This window comes from Saccopteryx leptura, chromosome 2, assembly GCF_036850995.1.
Source record: "Saccopteryx leptura isolate mSacLep1 chromosome 2, mSacLep1_pri_phased_curated, whole genome shotgun sequence".
Classification (NCBI taxonomy): domain Eukaryota; kingdom Metazoa; phylum Chordata; class Mammalia; order Chiroptera; family Emballonuridae; genus Saccopteryx; species Saccopteryx leptura.
In genome coordinates, this window is record NC_089504.1 from 152,494,306 (window position 1) to 152,514,569 (window position 20,264).

General features: G+C 54.9%; 2 protein-coding genes across 2 annotated transcripts in view; one reads left to right on the forward strand and one right to left on the reverse strand.

Moving 5' to 3' along the window:
• The window catches only part of CACNA2D4 (calcium voltage-gated channel auxiliary subunit alpha2delta 4), a 123,345-nt gene that overhangs the window by 66,309 nt on the left and 36,772 nt on the right, over window positions 1-20,264 (forward strand).
• Window positions 1,145-17,688, reverse strand: LRTM2 (leucine rich repeats and transmembrane domains 2). The gene is made up of 5 exons (XM_066369085.1): window positions 17,337-17,688; window positions 10,781-10,979; window positions 10,143-10,284; window positions 7,033-7,623; window positions 1,145-3,599 (listed from the first exon to the last, which is right to left on the reverse strand). Exons 3-5 carry the CDS (start codon window positions 10,207-10,209, stop codon window positions 3,145-3,147), a joined length of 1,113 nt encoding a protein of 370 aa, XP_066225182.1. The 5' UTR covers window positions 10,210-10,284; window positions 10,781-10,979; window positions 17,337-17,688; the 3' UTR covers window positions 1,145-3,144.

Genomic DNA, 20,264 nt, shown 5'->3' on the forward strand with positions numbered 1-20,264 from the left:
GAGGGCTCCTTCCCTTAGAGTTCTAACCACCGGTGACGGGCCACTTTGTGTGCACCCTCAGGAAGCATTGTGAATGCTGCATCTGTGCATTGCCCAGACTTCTGCCCCACTTGTGAGGCGACCTGGGGAAGACTTGGCGCTCAGGTCTGCTGTAACTGTTAGGGCTACAGGAGGCAACACCCCACAGCTATCACCACCTAGAAGGAGAACAGCCCAGTCTGCCAGGGGTCTAGCTGAGCTCCAAGAATGGGGACCCTAATGGTTTACTTCTCCTTGGGGTTGCTCTGGGCTTGCTGGAGTATCACCCAAACAAATGCTGGGAGGAAGAAAATTCTGTCTTGGTCCCTGAAGACTAATGAACTGCATAGCCCAGGCGCAGTTAGCCAGAGGCCAGTCGAGGCTTAGAGGAGGGTACTCGGGCATGGGGTGGATGAGCAACACCAGAGGCCTTTCTCTCCCCTCATCTCCTCCCCATTCCCACATCCCCAGCCTTCCAGTCCATAATCCTATCCTGACTCCCTGCTGGCTGAGCCCTATGGAGAGAGCATATCTGTAAGCCCACGGTGTCCTCTGCGTGTCCCCAAAGTCAGTCTTGAAAGTGCAAGATGGTAATAGGTGAGCGGGGGCTCCTCCTGCAGGTCAGCAAACCTCACTGAAGTTGATAACACCAGTCAGCCCCGCTAACTGCTCTGAGGGAGCCCTCCCCTGCCTCCCAGTACACAGCAGGGTCCTTCGGGCAGATGTGTGCCTTCTTGCCATGTGGCCCATCTGCCCTTGACCGTCAAGATGGGCTCATTGAAGCCAAGGTGGATGAGCACCCACAAGGCACAGAGCAGTGATGGGTCTCACTCTACAAGCCACACTGCTCTGCAGCAAAACTAGCCCAGGGTCCGTGTACCCTACTGCCAGTGCGGGGCTGAGCCTGTTGCACCTGGTCTAATCCAGAACGCAACACGCGCTCCCTCTCTCCCTGGGGCACCCAAGGTGAGGCCATAGGTAGGAGGCTCTCGCCTGTCTTATCGAGCTCTAGACATTGGGGTGCCATCTGGCAGCACCTTTTGCAGCGGCCTGGAAGGTGAGGGGGCAGGCAGCCACTCTCCCAGCATCCATGTCCCCTCCCTACCCAAAGAATCCAGGAAGTACATAGGAAAATACAGTCTTTATTGGTCTTCTGAAACAACAAACCGGAAATATAATTTGCCTTTAAAAATCTTCTGTCTCAAGATGAAGATACCACCAGTGATGGTGCCCACCCCTCCCCCAACTCCCTTTAGGAAGTTTGAAGCTCTGGTTTCAGCTGGCAAACCCAAAGAGGAAAGACTATGCCCTACCCCAGAGAGGGCATTTAGCAGCCTCTGCTGGGCTCCCCGCCCCCCGGCTCCCTGACACCCCGTTTGGTGGAGAATGGCCTTCTCAAAGGCAGTTCTGCCATGCCCAACCCCTCCCCCACCATGCTCTTCTATGAGATAGAAGGTTGGGGGAGCACAAGGTAAGCTGTGCTTGCCCTGTCCTGCCCTGTCCTACCTCCCACCTGGCCTCGGTGTTCTGGCTATCTCTTCTTGGGCCACCTTTGAGAACCACCACCCAAATGTCCCCTGCCCCTCTGTGGCTCATGGGAAAACCACTGTCCAGCAGAGGGAGACCTGATACCCAGATTAGACTCACAGGAGGGGCAAGCCTAGGAAAAAGACTAGTGACCCTCAGGCCCTGCACAGCCCTCTCCTCACTGCCACTCCCACAACCCTGCAGCAGGTGTCTCTGCCCCTTTGGTGTAGGTTCAGGCAAAGAGCACACAGGACCCCTGGCTCATGGTCTGGTTTGAGCCCAGACCAGGTGCAGTGGAAAACCCTGGGGAGCCAGGCTGTGCAGACCAAACTGCAGGACAGGAGGCCATTAGAGCCTCTGAGCAGAGTGCGGCTGCTCTGAGCAGGCAGTGAGCTTCCACACAGGCCACCTGCTTTCCCGACATGCCACCAGTCACAGATCACGACCTAGTCCCAGCCCAAGGTCCCAGGCCCAGAGGTGCTAAGATGAAGGGTTGAGAGGTGCATAGTGGTGGTTCTTGGGCTGCAGGCTACAGGAGAGGAAGTGGCGGGTGTCCCCATGGGGCTGGCAGTGGTGATGCACTCAGGTTGCCTGGGCTCTTGGGTGGCTGCCATCCGTAGGCAGGCAGGCAGGCGCTGCCGCTTACAGGCCTCTGAGCTGGTGTCCCCAGAAAACCCAGCAGGCCAGGTGCGAAGGTTACCATGGCAACAGGCAGGCTCATCCACGTGTCTCACTTTAGAGGATCTCAAAGGCATCCTGTGTTGTAGGTTTGGGTTTTTCCCCCCTGTTGACTTGAGAAGATTGCAGTAAGTGAGCCAAGGGTTTTGTGTTCTGAGGGCTAGAGATCTAAAAGGGAAGCATACTTCTGCTCCCTAAGTTCTAATGGCCTCTGTCTCCATGTGACTGTGTGTGTGTGTGTGTGTGTGTGTGTGTGTGTGAGAGAGAGAGAGAGAGAGAGAGAGAGAGAGAGAGAGCGCTTTTCTCAACTGATGTGATTTCGCTGGTGATGCTATGAGTTTGTTCTAGAGTGAATTAGTGAATCCAGAAGCAGTGTGGTCGGCATGGTTGTAACAAATATAGGGACACAATGGCTTCAGCCAAGGAAGTGTGTTATAACCACAGCATTGTGTTTCTAAGTGTAGAGCCAGATGATGGGATTGGTATGATCACACGAGTACCAGCTCTTGAAAGCTGGACTCAATATTTACACTGAAGGGTCATTAAGATAATCTTCTTGTCTGAGAAGAGAGTCACAGAAATGAACCCCTGGCCCTCGTATTACTTCCTCCCCAGTCCCTAAATGCAGATGGTGGGGGTTGAGAAAGAGGTAGGGAGAATCACCGAGCTGTGACTACCCCCAGGGCAGGCAGGACAACGGGAGGGCTCAGTCCAGAAGCCTCCACTTGTGCACACGTTCTTTCTTCAATGGGGAATGGCAGCTTCCGCACAGACGGGAAGTCCACACTCTGGCTGGTTTGCTGGGGGGCCAGGAAGAGAGTTGAGTTGGGGGCTGTGACAGAAAGAAGGGCCAGCCCTCCCTGAAGCAGTCTCCATGTGCTCTCCTCGCCCTTCTTACTTGGGACAGGTGGGGCTGGGCTCTTATGCCACAGAGGAGATCTGCTTCTGGTCTTCATGTTCACCCTCCGGGTCCCCCATGAGGGGCTGGCGCTTCTTGAGCTCCCTGTGGTACTTGGCCATGAGGGAGGCATAGATGCAGCCATAGGCGGCAGCCACCACCATCATGATACAGACGATGCCGCAGACGACCCCAGCAATGATCACGGTGCCGATGGCCCGGCGTACGCTCACCGGCCGGTACCTCTGCTTCTGGGGGCAGGCTGTGCTGGGCTCTGGCTCAGGCTCAGCCCCTGGTTTGGGCTTTGCAGGTTCTGGGCTGGCCTTAGTGCAGGGTGGCCCAGGACTGTCCAGCCCAGCTGAGCTATTCTCATCCTCCAACTGGGAGCAGTAGTTGAACATCTCCATGGGGACTACACGCATGTCCTTCCCCCTCAGCTCCTTGGGTAGGGTGCAGGCAAGCTGGTCCAGGCGCCCCCCTGCATGGGGTGAGAAGAAAGGAGGGGCCGGCCAGGCATTCAGAAGCTGAACTCCCTCTCCCCAACCCCAGATCCCAGAAACAGGAGGCCCAGATATTCTAGTTTCTATTAGTAATGCAGTCAGTCCCGGGAGGAGGGAAACTAGCAACTATTGGGCTAAGTCCCGTGGTTGGTGAGGCACACCATTTTATTCATGCAGAAGCCATGTAAAACGGGTTTTGTCATGATTCCCATTTCACAGAGAAGCATACAGTTGTTTCAGTTGTGCCTGCTCACTCACAGCCAGACTGACCCACAGGGTGAAACAATGGAGACACATGGAGGTGCTCAGGAAGGAGAACCTAGAGCCTGCCAGACTGCAGTTCTGCTCCTCTCCTTGCCCTCGAATCTGCCTGCGCACTGCCTGTCTGTGAATCTGGAGCACTGTGCTCAGCAGAGTATCTTATCCCTCTAGGAGTCCTCCCTCACCAAAAGAAGGAGCCAAAATCCACTGCCAAAGCCACTACTCTTCCACGCAGGACCTTTTGGTTGCATAATAGTACCTCCTTGGAGTACAGAGAAAAAGGGTTGGGCAAGAGTATTTTTCTTTTCCTCTTTATTTTTATTTATTTTTTAGCAAGAGAGAGACAGACAGAGAGAAAGGGAGAGATGAAAAGTATCAACTCGTAGTTGCTGCCCTTTAGTTGTTCATTGATTGCTTCTAATACATGCCTTGACCAGGGTGCTCCAGCCGAGCCAGCGACCCCTTGCTCAAGCCAGTGACCTTGGGCTCAAGTCAGCAACCTTGGCTTTAAGCCAGCAACCATGGGCTCAAGCCAGTGACCTTGGGCTCAAGTCAGCAGCCATGGGGTTATGTGTATGATCCCACGCTCAAGCCAGCCAAGGTGGATGAGCCTGCGCTCAAGCCAGTGACCTTGGGGTTTCAAACCTGGGTCCTTTGCATCCCAGGTTGATGCTCTATGCACTGCACCGCTGCCTGATGAGGCTCTTTTCTTCTTTAGAAAAGTCTAATGGCCCCATGAGCACCCAACCTCACCATCTCCTCTGAGTGCAGAGGCATCTTAGGAGGGAGCCCTTTAGACCCATGAGGGCAAAGGAGAGGAGCCGGTGCTGACGGGGGTGGGGGTGGACGGTGATGGGCGCACAGATTCACCGTGATGATGGTGAAGCTCACTCTGCCACGGGAGGATGGAGGTGCAGAACACAGGGAGGGTGAGAGAGAGGGCAGTTAAGGAGGATGAGCCACCTGGACATGCCCTTGGGGTCAGAGTCAGATCCAGTGATATCTAGGTGCAGGCCACAGACTCCTGTGAGAGGACGTGGCTCCTGTCGTTCCTTCACTGCTAGTACCCGCTCCAAGCCTGGCCACTGTGTACAATAAACACCAATCTTTTCCTAGGATGCTGATGAAAACAGCCCAGGATTACTTATTTATTTATTTTTTTTGAAGGTGTGCAAGGTTGGAAACAACTCTACTCTTGAAAACTTCTGAAACTATACATTGCAATTCCTTGCCGTTTGGTACTGACAGTTTAGTTCCTGATGGCTGTAGGGAAGGGCTAGGATGTTCCCTAGGGATAGCACAAGGGCCTGGGTCTGAAGTTCCCCCCATCCCATGATGACCTTAGCAAGTCTTATATCCTGGGTGAACTTAGCAAGTCTTATATTCAGTGAGCTGTGTCCAGGACCCTGTTTCTATAAGTAAGAGCTGAGTGTCTACAGGACATAGGGGCAACCTTATCTTCCTCCTCCAAAGACCTAAGGGTAAATCTGGGCTGTTATCTTGGGCAAATTATTTCATGTATTTAACTGCTTAGGCATTTTAGCTTTCTTTTTTTTTTTTTCTTCCATTTTTCTGAAGCTGGAAACGGGGAGGCAGTCAGACAGACTCCCGCATGCGCCCGACCGGGATCCACCCGGCATGCCCACCAGGGGGCGATGTTCTGCCCCTCTGGGGCATCGCTCTGCTGCATTCAGAGCCATTCTAGTGCCTGAGGCAGAGGCCACAGAGCCATCCCCAGCGCCCGGGGCCATCTTTGCTCCAATGGAGCCTTGGCTGCAGGAGGGGAAGAGAGAGACAGAGAGGAAGGAGAGGGGGAGAGGTGGAGAAGCAAATGGGCGCTTCTCCTGTGTGCCCTGGCTGGGAATCGAACCCGGGACTCCTGCACGCCAGGCCGACGCTCTACCACTGAGCCAACCAGCCAGGGCCGCATTTTAGCTTTCTTGGCTATAAAATAGGAAGGCTATCTCAATTAGCAGTGAAAATTAAAACAGATAATGTACCTGAAAAGATACTTGTAAACTGGGTACTATACAAGTATTTATTATTTCTTCACTCACAAAAGAATGGGAGAAATTATTATAGAGACTAACATTTTATGACACTTTACAGTATTTAAAATGTTGGTTTTTTTTTTTTTTTAACAACTAACACATGAGAACATAGTGCAAATAATTGAGATTGTGGCTGGGTATAACAGAAAAGGAGTCAGTGAGACTTGGATAAAAAAAAATGTTAGCATCCCTTTCAAAAAAAGTTTTGTTATCAATTCTTTCATTCAGCAAATATTCATTGAGCTTCTACTTTGTGCTGGGCATCAAAATGTATTTTATGAGTCCATCTGATATTATGACTACTAGCAAATGAACAAATGAATATTTTTTATTGAGGACTTACTTGATGTTGAACACTTTCTAAGACACTTGACATATATTACCTATTTAATCCTCATAATGATTCACTGTTAGCCACTATGCTTACTTCTTTGCCCTCCTTTTCCATGTCATTTAATCATCCCCTAGGTCATTATAGAACTTTCTTGGTTAATGAAAGGGGGAAGGGAAAGAAAGCGAAACCAACGCCATTTGGTTTCTTATTTAAAAACTTTGATGACACATGTTCTTGGGAGAGAGAGAGTTGAGATCATCATCAAAATAAAAATTTGGCTTTATCTGTGGATTTAAGTTATAACGCACCCTGCTAAAACTGTGGCTATTTAAGAGATTGCTATGCTTAGAAAAAACAAGGCTGGTTTTTCTCCCTCCTTCTATCATGCCAGGGAATCCCAGAGCCATACCTAGTACGATGAAGAGAAAAATTATACTGTGTCTTTAAGTTCCCTCATGAAATCTATGAAAGTGAGATAAAGTGACAGTGAGTCAATGTGAAAGAAAAGGGGAAGAGAGAGCTAGGAGTGGGGAGGGGGACACAGAAAAGAAAGGAGAGCAGTTGGGGAGGAGGGAGAGCAGCACCCCCGGCCTCTCTACCCTGCTGATCATTTGGAGGCAAGGCTGGGACTCTTTCAATGTGGCTGGTGAAGAGGTAGGAGCACCCTTCTCCCCAGACCTTAGCCCCGGGTCAGCGCCCAGCCTCCAGGAAAGCCAGGGTAACCCTCCCAATTCCTCACACCCAGGAGGAGCTGGCTGTGCTCACCTCGGTAGGAGAACCACTCCATCCAGTGCTTGAAGTCACGCAGGTTACAGTCACACTCCCAGGGGTTGTCCCCAACCTGAAGCAGCTGCAGACTCACGAGGGGTTCAAATGTCAGCCGGTCCAGGTTCTGCAGGCGGTTGGACCGCAGGGATAGGGAGCGCAGAGCAGGGAGTCCATCAAAAAGGCCAGGGGGCAGCTGGGCCAGGCCGTTGATGGACAGGTCCAGGTGGCGCAGCAGGGGCGAGTGCTGCAGCAGGTCCCTGTCCAGGGTCCTGATGCTGTTATTGCGCAGCTGTAGCTCCGTCAGATTTGTCAGGTCCTCGAAGATGGAGCCGGGCAGCTGGTCCAGGAAGTTGTTGGATAGGTCCAAACGCTGCAGGCTGGACAGATTGGCGAATGCCCAGCTTGGCAGGGTACTCAGCTTATTGTTCAAAAGCAAGAGGGTTCGGGTGGCAGCAGGCAAGTCTGGGGGCACCATGGTGAGGCCTATGCCACTGCAGTCCACCTCCAGGCTGCGGGTGTCACACTTACAGGAGAAAGGGCAGGCAGGGAGGGCCTCCACAGCATACAGGGTGATCCAGTAGGCGATCCCTGGGTAGGGGGGTGAGGTGGGAAGTGGGCAGACAGGTCGAAAGAAAGTGACAGGTGCAGTTACCACCTTTTGCCTGTACTCCCTCCTTACCAGTTAATATTGTCATGGCCTCTTGTCTTTATCTCCTTTGGCCCAAGCCACAGTCAATGCACAAACATTTGCTGACTACATAAAAAGATATGTAACTAATCCAATATACTTCTATATTAACGTACATCACACGGTGTCAGGAGGGCTCCTTGCTTCTCAGCGCATACGGCCAAGGGACCAAGTTTGGGGAGTATGATCCTGCAGAATGGCAGGCCTGAGTTCAGAGGACAAGCAGTGCTGGTCCACAAAGATGCCTCAGCCCCTGTGGCCTCCGATGGCTGATCTTCTCAGGAGCTTGGGCCTCACTGACACCGCAGATGTTAACAAAATGAAGGGCGTAAGGATGTCTGAGAAACCTATCCCCGTGTTCCTCTCTCTGAGTCACTGCCAGGAGAGGGTTCTCTTTCCAAAATAAAATGGCCACACTGCCTCTTTCTCCCTTCTGCACTGCCACCCCCAACCTGGAGCTGCACTAGGCTGAGACATGCTACACGTGGAAGGGAGAGTACAGAGAGGCCCTCCAAGCCTGTCCCTCCCACCTCCCAGTGTGTCAGACCTGCCTGAGCCCCATGTCCAAGACGGGGAGGGCAACGTAGTGTGAGAACCGGCCAGGAGCCCAGCCCAACCAGGCTCAACTCCAGAGGCCACTGTGAAAATGACAAGGACAAGATGCACAATTCCACTTCACACTGAAGAATACTACTTGTGTCCGAGCCACTGAAGATCATGGGGCTTAGGGCAAATTCCATATTTATTCTTATTCTAAAGCCATCCATGCCCTTACCCTGAGCTCCTCTCCCTAAGGGTTGTGGGGCAGCATTTCTATAGGATGTGTCCATTAACAGCATTCCTTGCATGGTCCCATGCTTTTCCCAGGACCCCTCTGAGTAGCAAGCCCAGGGCCCAGACTGTTGAAGGGCTGGGGGACCTCAGAGAACAGTCACAACAGGGCAACTCATTTCATTGTCCGGCAGCCCTTTCTAAAAGGACAAAAAACCCCACAAAACAACCCCAAAAGAACCCACCCTTAACTGTCCTACCAAATATCAGCGAAGCCTGCTCAAGGTGAAAGGGAAAGGGGATGAGCTCAAACTAGCTCAGCTGTGCCAAGTCAGCTCCCAGAAGCCCAGAGGAAATGCCCCGGCCAGAGAAATGATGGAGACGTCTAGACCCAGCTCATGGCCTAGTCGGCCCACCCAGAGAAGCAGCAGCTCCCCCGACCTGTCTGCCTGGGTCGGGTGGTCTTGAATCTGTGTCTGAGAGGAGTCTGGTTGTCTGGTGTTCCAAAGGGCAGAACTGGAAGGGACAGGATGGGGCTGTGTCACTCCCTACCCCGGAGGATCGATGACAACTGAGAGTCACTGCAAGGCTGACACCTGAGCCTCTGTTTTTTTTGGGGGGGGATGAGCATGGCCATGGATGCACCCTGGAGACTTTTCTCAGCCACAGGGGCACCTGCTGCTACGACTCACCTTCTCACCTCTCTGCTGCCAGGGCAGCCTGCCCCACAGTGCCCCCCCATGCCACTAAACACACACCATGCCATTTAAAAAGCAACCTTCTTTAGAAGTCACTCTCCCCAGGAAAACGTTCAAACCATCCAGCTTCCCTCTCCAAAGGTCCCGCATCCCTAGAAGCCACTACTTCCCACCCCCGCCCCTAAGAAACTTAGAGTGGCATAAAAGCCTAGTGACAAGAAAACATACCCCTGTATTGTGAGGTGCTGAATGATTCTAGAATGAGGTTGAAAGGAGATCTGAGCCTCTCGGGGACAGGCCACTCGCATGGTGAATAATTCAGGCTGCCCCTGTCAGACAGCTGCGTGACAGGGCTGACCGTGGTGGTGGTGGCGGCGGGGGGTGTCAGGCAGACCATGTCCCTCAGGACCAGCTCTTACCGCCTTCCACGGAGCCCTGGGCAGATGGATCCTCACTGACCCTTGTCTTTTCACCTCACATAAAAAGAGTTCTCGGGGCTTCTTTCCCGCTGACAACTTTGCAAGTTTCCTTACGGGAAATGGAGGGCCTGTGCCCTCATGTGCAGGGGTTGGACCTGGTCCCTAAGGTCCCTTCCAGCACCACATTCTAAGAGCCTACTAGTTCCCCTCATTTCAGAGTTGGGAAGACTGAGGCATAAGAGAGTTCTCCAGGTTCACCCAGCAGGCGGTCCAGGGGAGACAGGAAGGAGGCTCACATTAGAGCAACAGAGCCAAAGACTTCCTGGTTCAGGAAGAGACCGACCTGGGGAGACAGAACCGCCTCTCACGGCCCCCAGCTCCTGATCTAAACACGGAGGCTCTCAGCAGTGGCTTTTCTTCAGCTGCCACAGAAGCCAGAACCATGGCAGGGCTGCAGAGGCTACCCCTGCCTCCCAGAGCAGGCCAAGCTGGCCCCACCCTCCGGGCGCCCACCCCACCCACCATACTCACAGGAGAACTGCCTCCACTGCAGGGCCCGCTTGGTCCTCTGCTCGGGGCCACTCCCAGGGGCCAGCATGGTGAATGCCACAGCTCTCCCAGCCCTGCACCTCCGGGGACAAAGGAGCCCCTTGGAATGTGCTACCTGTCAGTCCTGAGAGAGAGAGAAAGAGAACACTGAGCAGAGGCAGGCATTTGAGTCCTAGGCCCCTCCGGCTCAGGGGTTAGGGAGAGGGCTCCAGTATCCCTTTACACTCCTGGTCACTCGCTCTCCTGTTCCCTGGTGGGAGAAGAAGAGGCCTGAGGGGGGAGAGAAGCCAGGAAACTTCCCCTCCCTGAGGTGGTCAGGGGTGGCATGGAGGGGCTCCACCAACCCTAGGAGCCCTCAGTCTGAGGCATGGGGCTGAGCTCTGGGCTGCGGGATGCAGGAATTGCCCCACACTCTCCCCAATGTCCCCACCCCCAGCTCCCCCCATCTCTTCTTTTTGCCTCTTTGGTGTGTTGGCCTCTATATAGTGTTCAGAGTCACATGGTCTTCTCTGTATCTGGGCGTTTCCGTGTCACAAGTGAGGAAACTGAGGCACATCTCTGCTGGGTACACAGAGTGAGGCCAAATGCAACACTGGTCACAGTCCCACTGCCACACTTACCATCGCCCCCAGGAAGGCAGAGAGCAGGCCCTCCATGGACTCTGCCACTGGGTCAGGTGTGCGGCCCAGGCTCGGCTCCTGCTGCGGGGTGGGCCCTTGTTTCCCCTCCACCTTCGCCCAAGAGATGAGTCGCGATGCTCGTCTTCCGCCTGCCCGTCTATGATAAGACTCGCTGGCTCGGGGGTTCACACTGCAGCAGCTGCTCAGCAGGAGACAGGGGCACAGAGGAGAGGGTGAGACCACAAAGCAGCAGGAGCAGGCCTGGGGTGCAGGAAGCAGGTTTCTCTCCAGAAAGGACAGAAGAGGGGGGGCTCTCCCTTTCTAGGGTCTCAGGGACTTGCCCTGCCCCAACTCAGTGACTCACAAGTGGGACACAGGCCCTCCGCTGGTCCCCACTTCCTTCTGGGTATGGGCCAAGGGCCCCTGGACAGAGCCCAGAGCCTCCACTCTCCCAGCCCCATCCCAGGGCAGAAAGGGGACCGTGGTGGTTGCCACGCACGGAGCAAGGCAGGAAATAGGATGGATGTGGGAGGCTCTACCATTAGCCCAGCCTCCTCTTGCTCCCCTAAACACAATCCTGTCAACCCACCACCCCTGGCTGGCTCCCGGAGTTTGACCTTTCTTGGTTGCCAAATTCATCCCAGGGTGAATCCTGGTTGCATCACCCTTGTGCCCCTCCCGCAGGCCCAGTTAATTCTGGGAGCCCTACAAGCTCACGGCAGGCTCAGCAGACAGCTAAGGAGGTGGATGGAGCTTCTGGGGAGCTAGCGCGTTCAGCTCTGAAATCCTGGGTGAAACAGGGTTTCCCTCAGGCATCCAGGAGCCCTCTGCAGCTCTTGGAGTCTCTTGTGGAGTCTCTCTCCCACCCCTAGATTACAGCTGTCTCCTGGAGGGTGGCAGAGCCCACTGGGGACACAGCAGCCTGCACGGGCCCCTCCACTGCACTCCCAGCAAGGGCAGCCCACTCAGGAGGGAGGGCCTTGCCTGCTGTCTCGGCTTTGGGCTTTTCTTCCTTCTCCTTCCGCCACAACAGGAGCACTCCAGGTTGTGAAGGACTAGCAGGGGTTGGCAGAGAACATCTCAACAACCGAGCACAGACGAGGTTGTGGGGAGCAGCCTGGTCCCATGTGCCTCCTAGACAGGTCCCAGGCTCTGGACTGAGGCGTGGTGTGAATGCTTCGAGTAGCTCAGGCGTGTCCCAGCTGCTGTCCCAGGGCCAGGCCCTGCAGGCCCCGCTCCCAGGCTGTCAGGCAGCACTCTGGGCTCACCTCCTTGTCAGGTCATTCCCTAGCTGTGCACCCTTAAACAGCCTAAACTCTCTGGGCCTCAGTTATCTTAGCTCAAGTGATGGCAGCAATAACTTAATGGGTGGCATGTCTGTGAGAATCAATCTCTTTAAGGGAGGAGAGTTAACATTTACTATATTTAGCACATAAAATACCTGAGGAGATAGTTCAGGTGAATGTGCCCAGATTGGGCTTGAGCCCACGGCAGACGTGAGAAAACACCAGCAGCTTGCAGCTGACCTATGTAATATCTCTTTCCTGGTCCCACCAACCTCAGACATGGGCCTGTGTCTCTACTCGCTGAGCCTGCACCAGGCCTGCTGCAGGGTGTGCTCACACACATAGCCTTCACAGACCTCCATCACAGACAGCAGGGCCCACCCTGAGGCCCTGACCCTCAGAACAATCTCTTACCCCAGCAAGAACCCTGATATCAAAAGCTCATAGTACCCACATAATATTAGGCATGTCAGTAGCCACCCAAGGCACAAAGACAATGACCAAGTTGCCCTAGGTCACATGGTCGGTTAGGGATGGAGTCTCAGGCTTCTGAACCTGGCTGCCCACCCATGCCTCAGTGACTGTCACCTGGCATGGCCCCTGTGTGCACAGAGTGAGGACACACAGGCTCCCAGACACATGCTTGGAGCTCCCAACACAGCACGTGGTACACACCCACACCCACAGAGAGCCGTGCAGTCAGGCACGTGCTAACACACACACACGTGTGTGCACACATGCATGTGCTGCTGGCAGCCCTCCTCCTCCCATCCAGGTGGCACACTGAGCTGCCTGGCAGTTCCCGAAAGCCGCCAACAGACAAGTATACAGAAACACCTCACAGTGATGTCTAAAGCAAACTCTACAGGGCAGTCCCTACCCCAGGATGTGTTCCCTATTCAGACCCACACGGGCACGGGGATCCAGTCCAACCTCTGTGGCCATGCTAGTCAGCTTTCTGCAGGGAAGCAGGTGGTGGAGAACCCCTCTCATCCAAGCCCAGACCCTATTTCCACCAGAGCCTGTTCTCCCCTTGCAAGTGGACTCTCCTTTGTACCCCATTAACCCTTCCCCAGCTTCAGGGTCCTCACGGAAGTAAGCCCAGGGGTAACCAGCAAGCAGCACTCAACAAAGGTGGTGGTCTCGAGTGCAGGTCCTGACGTCCCAGCCCCAGAGTGAGGTTACTATACAAATCCAGTCAGGCAGGGCCCCACAATGCAGACCCATGGGTGGTGTCTTGTGAGGTGACAGGACACTGTTGAACCTCATATCCCTGAAGAAATGTGATGGGAACAAGGCACCCTGGCCCATGAGGGGGACTTATGTTCCCTGGACACCAGAGAAGTGACCCTTAAGGAGATATGGGCTTGAGCCCAGCACTTTCTAGCACCTTGGCCCTCTGCCCATCCGAACACCTCCAACCAAAGGACTCTTTTCTGCCTCTGGAAGTCTACAGCCCCATTAGGAAGGAAATGACCTAATTAGAAAGCTTAGGGAGCAGCTGCTGCAGCAAGCATTGGCCAGCTGCTGGGATAAATTAATGCCATCCAATAGGGCAGTACTCACCCAGAATGGGGAATGGAGGCAGAAAAAGAGTCAGGGGGTCCTGCCAGAAAGGTCTCCCATCTCCACGTCCCATGGCCTGGTGGCTCTGGGTGCTGGACCTCTTCCCAATCCTCATGGGACTTTTGTCACAGAGACAGAGATAGCAGAGAGCAGGGGGCCCTTTCACTGGGCTTTCCTGGGAGAACCAGGGCTGGAGGGAGGGCTGGGGAGTTAAAAAGCAGTCAAGTGGGGAACTCCCTGAGAACCAGAAACCTAGGGCTATGTGTCCCGACCCTTTGCCCCTCCAAGTGTTCTCCATGAGCGGCAGCAGGGGCTCACCTAGGAAACTCTTAGAAATGCAGAGTCTCAGGCCCCTCCCTAGGCCAGCTGAATCAGAGCCAGTGTTTTAACAAGAACCAGATGATTTGCATGCATATTTAAGTTTGAGGAGCACTGAGCTAAATCATTTCTCTCCCAGCAGACCCTGGTACCTCCCAGGAGGCCATGCCAGTCAGTCTCTAAAAACCAGGCACCAGCTAGGGAGTGGCAGAGACCTGGGCAGAGAGGGGAGGGTTCTGACATTAACACCTCCTTCCAGAAGCCTCTGTATGGGGAGATGTCACTACCATAGCATCAAACACCTGTGTAGAGGGTTCTTAGTCCTCATAACAAGTCTCTAAAGTTAGTGTTATTATTAACACCATTTTTCAGATGGTGGAAACTGAGGCCCAGGCAATTAAGTAACTTTCCTCTGATTAGGTAAAGGAGGTCTGGGTCCAAGTGGTCTGGTGACGAAGCTCCTATGTCCATTCTGTCCCGGATCTGCTGACACACAGAGGTTCCCGATAGAGGAAGGCAACAGCAGGAAAAGGGGGGGGGTGCAACCTCTCATGAGTGCAGCACCCCACAGTTAACAGGCGTTGCTCTATCAGCTCTCTCACTGGAGCTGAGAAGACATGTGCTCTTACCCTTCCTCCTGATGGGGACATCCTCCTGATGGGGACGTCAGCCAGGGCTCCCTCACCCCCACCCCGCTGCCCTCTGTCCAGACCCATCATCCATGTAGCAAGGGATACCTCTAGGGGCCAAGATCTGGTCAAAGGAGTGACGGGGGCTTTCTATAAACCCTTCTGGTCGAGGGCTGGGTGCTGAGGTGAGGAGTGTGAGCTGGGAGCTCCCAGGAAGCCAGCGGTGGGAGACAAAGAAGCAGCCCTAAGAGCAGAGGTTCCACGTGCTGCTGCAGAGCTGAGTGGGTGCAGCGCCCCCTGCAGATGGGGGGTGGGATCTGCTTCCCCGGGGGTAGGGCACCTCACCTCCGCCCCCATGGCAAGGAGCAGCCTGCCCCGCTCCCATTCCCTTCAGGCACCCAGGTTAGGATGGCGCAGAGCCCAGCCCTCTCCCACTGATGGAAGTTCATCCTCCAAGTGCAGTGAGCTCAGACTGCAGCTGGTAACCACTCGGAAACCCACCACAGGCCTAGTGTCCATGCCCTTCCACTGATGCTTCTGCATGTCCATCCCCCCAAGTCAAGTGTCCAACCCACAAGCCGTCAATGCCCGTTGTGCCTCAACCTGGGGTTCCTGACCCCTGGGACAGCACGCTGACCCTGCTGTGAACACTTCCCCTGGTATCTCCCTTTGGTCAAGGCACTTAGACTCAGGATAAGGGTCCCCTGTGCACTAGACTAACTGAACCTAGAAGCAAAAAGGGCCTTTGCAGTCTCCTTGTACACAACTCCTTTATTCTGCACAGAGGTGAAGGCCACAGGATAGTGAGAGGTGGGGCTAGTTTTTAGGGCTGCAAGGACAGTGTCCCAGGGGGCCGAGAGGGAGCTGGATGGTGGGGTGTCCCAAGCTGAACCCTGTGTGGCAGGGACCATACAAAGCTGGGCTCTCCACCTGCGACCTCTGACCTGGCCACCCAGGCCCTTCCAGGAAACACTCTCAATTTTTCCCACGCTGGTTGTCCTCATAAACACACTGCCTGGGCAGCATGGAAGCAGGCTTTTAAAAATGTTTATTTGGAACAGACAGACCCTTCTGGTTCACTTTAAAATGCATGCCTCATTCTCACCCCTGGTTTCCTGCACCTGGTTTCCTTGTCAGACATTCCCAACCCCAAATAGACCCTCTGGGAAGCAGAACAGAAAAGCCCCCCAAGTCACTCCTCATGAATGAGCTACGTGCTCACTGAGGCCTGGATCTGGGCTCAAGGCAGGGCTGGCAGGAGCAGAGGAGGCCTGATCTGGGGGGAGAAGGAAGGAGGCCACAAAAGGGGGAGACTGGCTCTGCTTAAACTCCTTCTCTCCCCACCCCCGAGCTCCCCAGAGACTTCAACCTTATATAAACTCCCTGTGCCCTTGACGTGCTGCTCACTCAGCCCCAAGCAGCCCTCCACCCAACTTCGGTGCCTCAAAAACGGAACAGAGTTTGCTTATCCAGGCCCGAGACACAGCTTCCAGCCAAACCCCGAAGAAACCAGATTGGTTGCTTAAAAAACTTCCTCCTTCTCTTGCCACCCCCGGCTGGCTTTCCTGGTCTCCCTCTTTGGCAGTGTCAGAGACTGTGCCAGTGGGGGGTGGGGGGAAGAGCAGGAAGCTGCTGTGGGTTTCCCTCCAGGCTGGACTTCCCCCCCATCTCCATGTGCTCAGCTTCCCTCCCCTCCCCCAGCTGATGTAGTTATCTAAGCTGCAGAGTGTCAATCAGAGTCACAGCGAGGTGATGCCCAACAGGCCCTGACAGCCACAAGCCACCTCACCACCATCACTCCCAGAAACACGGCCTACAGGAGAGGGCAAAGCAGCAACCTGGAATTGAGTAGGCGGGGCTCCTAGTCAGTCAGACCCCCTCTCTCTGCATTGTTAGAGGGGCCTAGGGGCTGTTGAGAATGTCTGTGCTGTTCCCACTCAGGGTGTCCATGGCCACGGGGTCAGGAAGCCAGATGGGCATCGCCTGCTCCCTCTAAGCCGAGTCCACGACCCCCACAAAGCCTGGGGCGGGCTAGGAGCAAGGTCTTGGGCTCAGCAAGGAAGAACTGCAAGGCTCTTCTCCCTCATCCAATCCTAGCCACGCCCCCAACCAGATGGCTTCCCCACAGCTATGTGAACCTGCATCCAGCCTCTGCAGCCTTGTCCAAGGATAGCTGCTTGAAGGTTTCAACCCCATACTGAGGGCACCCTGCAAAGAGGCCGGGACTGTGAGGTCGGTCCCGTGCCTCAGACAGCACAGTCCTGCCGCCTGCCACCCCCACCCTGAGCCACCATGCCCTGTACCAAGCCAGTCACCAGCTCCTCCTTCCCCACAGAAACCAAGCTCTCAGGCTGTCTGAGCAGGGCATGCCGACGGGCACAGGGCTCCCGGCTGGCTGTCCCCATGCCATGCAGCAGGCACTGGTTTCTGTGCCAACAGGCCTGTTGCCTGGCCCTGGCGCTGCCCCTCTCCCCGCTGTTTTTCTCTAGCTTCTCCCTCCCCAGAAGAATCCTAGCTCCTGTCCCCAACTGCGTGAGGTCAGAGTTCCCCACTTGTCCTGTATCTGCGGGCTGCACAGATGTGTGCTCCTGAGCACTTCCCCGGCCCCAGCATTTGCCCCTAGGCAGGAGGTGGCAGCAGCTACCTATCTGTGCAGGGCAAAGAGACCCAGCAGAGATGGGACTCCAGTCCCCAAGCCCCAGCTACCCAGCACCCCCACAAACCCTTTATTCCTTCCCACCAGCTCACAGCACTCACCTTCCTCACCCTGACCTCGAGCTCCTTAAATCAAGTAGCTGTGAACCATCCAGTGAGCCCCTCCTAGGATTCCTGGAGACATCCACCCAGCACTGCCAAGCAGAGCACTGTGGGCAGCGAGTCCCGATCCACCGGGAGCAGGGACCTGGCGCGCAGCACACGGCTCGGCTCAGGGGAGAAGGGGGAGAAGGAGCGCCTGCCGCCGCCGCTGCCAAGGGGACGGGGCTGCTAGGTCAATAACAAACTGAGAGGGAGAGAGGGAGGGACAGAAGGAGGCAGATAGGAGAGGGGAAGAGAGGGGAGAGGAGGAGAGAGCACGCGCGGGAGCGAGGAGCCAGAGCAATGGAGTGACAGCTGGGGGTACATCTGTGATGACAGCGACAGTAGCACACACAGGCGAGGTGCAGCACACAGGCACACGCACCAGCGGCCGGGGAGGGCAGCACGCACCCTTGAAATGCTCACATTTCAGTGGAAAAAAAAGGCCTGCGGATGAATCGCTCCCAACTCCAGGGAGGAGAAATGCTGTTTTTACCAGGCACCACCATCTTCCTTCCCCACGCGCCTCCAGGCTCCTCTGCCCCGGCCACCGCCCCTTCTTAGCCTCTCCCCCTCCCTTTTTGTCCCTCCGGGGAAAGAGGGTCAGGACCTAGCCCGCAAAGAGGCCCCCCTGGGAAGCCGGCTGGCGGGTGTCCTGTTAAGAGACTCGTGGGGCGGGGCGGTAACCCCCATCTTGCCTGTGGGGGAAGAAACACTGATCCCTTCTGTCAGTCAGGGGGCATTTATTTCAGGCAGGGTAACTGGAGGGGCTCTGGGGGGGGGGGGGCATCTGCCTTTCGTCTTCAAACGGAGTCCAGAGCCTCACAGGGTCAGATAGTCATACAGAAGTCCCTGAGCCTCAGCGCCCACAGACCCAGGTGATTTTCAGGGAGCAAACTGTGAGGACCTGCTGGAGCTGGCAGGCAGACTGTCTGTGGTGCCCTGGGTTAGGGAAGACTGGTATTCAAGAATTCAGAGGCCTCTCTACTAACCAATCAGGACAAAGACGCTGGAGAAACTGATATGCCAAGAGATGGCCAGTGTCTGTTCCAAGGGAAAAGAAGCTAAGCCAAGGAGCAGCCTGGCCCGGGCACTAACCCCTAAATGACCCTTCCTTGCAGTTCTTAAAAACAGCCTGACAACTAAGTTAGCAAGATCAGGGACATCCCAGGGTCCCTCTTCCATCTCGCCTGCTCTCCTGGGGGATTCACTGTCAGAACTGGGGGTAGGGGTTGAGACTCAGGACACCCCTGACAGGAAGCTCCTGCACCCAGGTTCCTTCCTGTCTGCTCAGCTGGGCAACACCGCTGTGGGGGTCCCAAGCTGCTGTCCCAACAGGAGAGAGCACCTGTCACATGCAGCTTGCCCTCCAAGTTAAATCGTTCCACCTACCCCTCAACACACTTTCCACTTCGTAGCCCCAAAGAGTGTGCCCTTCCCCGAGGCTGGAATGGTCTCCTGAAAATACTCAACCACAGTGTGACCTCCTCTGTGAAGTCACCCTGATTGTTCCACAGACTTGACCTTCTCTGATCTATGACCTTTGTTTGGGCCACCCTGTGGTTATCACAGAAGATGCACCAGCTTTCTGTGGTGGGCGTGCCCGCTTTCCTGCACTGCAGGCTGTTCAGGAAGAAGCTTCTGCCTCAGCCAGCCCAACACTGACATGACAAGGGTGAGAGGCAGGAGCCCAAGCCTAGGCACCTGAGGACGAGGACGCACAGACTCTCTGCTCATGAGCTAGCCCAGTGGTTTCCAACCTTTCTCATCTCATCGCACACATAGCTAAGTACTAAAATTCTGCAGTGCGCACACACCAAATAGATACAGCTTTGATTCATTCCCACTGGACAGCTATTGTTATGTTGGCTGTTGTCATTTTTTTTTTATTTGACAGTCTAAGGAAAAAGAGGCCAGTGCCTCTGCTAAATAGTCAGGTACTGTATATTTTAAAAATTCTTGCAGCACCCGGGTTGAAAATCACTGAATTAGCTAATAACTGGTTAATGAATGGACAGCCCTGGGCCTCAGTTTTCTGCCTGTAGAATGGGGAAGTAGCCTGACAGAGGTCTCTGGTCTCCCTTCCAGCAAGGGCCCTCTGTAATTCACTATTTACTGAGTACCCTCAGGCTCTGGCTTGTGTTAGGAAAGGCGGCCCCTCTGAACCCCGCCGTCTGCGGCTGGGTTACCCAGGCAGAGGGCAAGAAAGGACAAAGTAGCCATGAGAGCTAGGGGTGTCTGCCTCCTCATGAGTATGGCCCTTAACAGGGATCATGTCTCTCTGTGTGTGCAGGTGTGTGTAAGAGTGTGCGTGCACAGCTGTTTGGTTTTGCCATCTGTAATGACTAAGCAGCACCGAGATGACAGCCAGGACGCAGAGCAAAGAGGTCCATATCGATAAGCCTTCTGCTGCCTGTGGCCTTATTTACATTCTTTGTTAGGTTGTCTGCCAGCCAGGGAGATCTCAGAGAACCGCTGCTTTGGAAGAACGCATGAGGTCATTGTGGAGAAGCAGGCGGGGGTGGGGGGTGGGGGGTGGGACAGACTGGGCTAGGGCCAGGAGAAGGGGGTCTGAGTTCTCTTCATCAGGTTGTGGCAGGTCCCCCAGGGATCAAAGTCAGGGTCTAAAACAAGGACCCACATGCAGAGGCATAAGGGGTGGGGGATCTCTTCATAACCCGTGAGAAGTGGGGAGAGGCTAACCTCAAAGGCCAAATGCCTCACGTCCCCTGGGCCCCTTTGTTTGGAGTTTTTTCTTCACCACCAGTTAGTTCTGAGCCTGCCTGCAAACAGCACCATGAGGCATCATCTGCTGCACACAGTAGGCTTAGCAGGAGGTGCCAGCCTGATGCTCCGCCAGATGAAGGTCCACTGAGGCTCTGATAACAG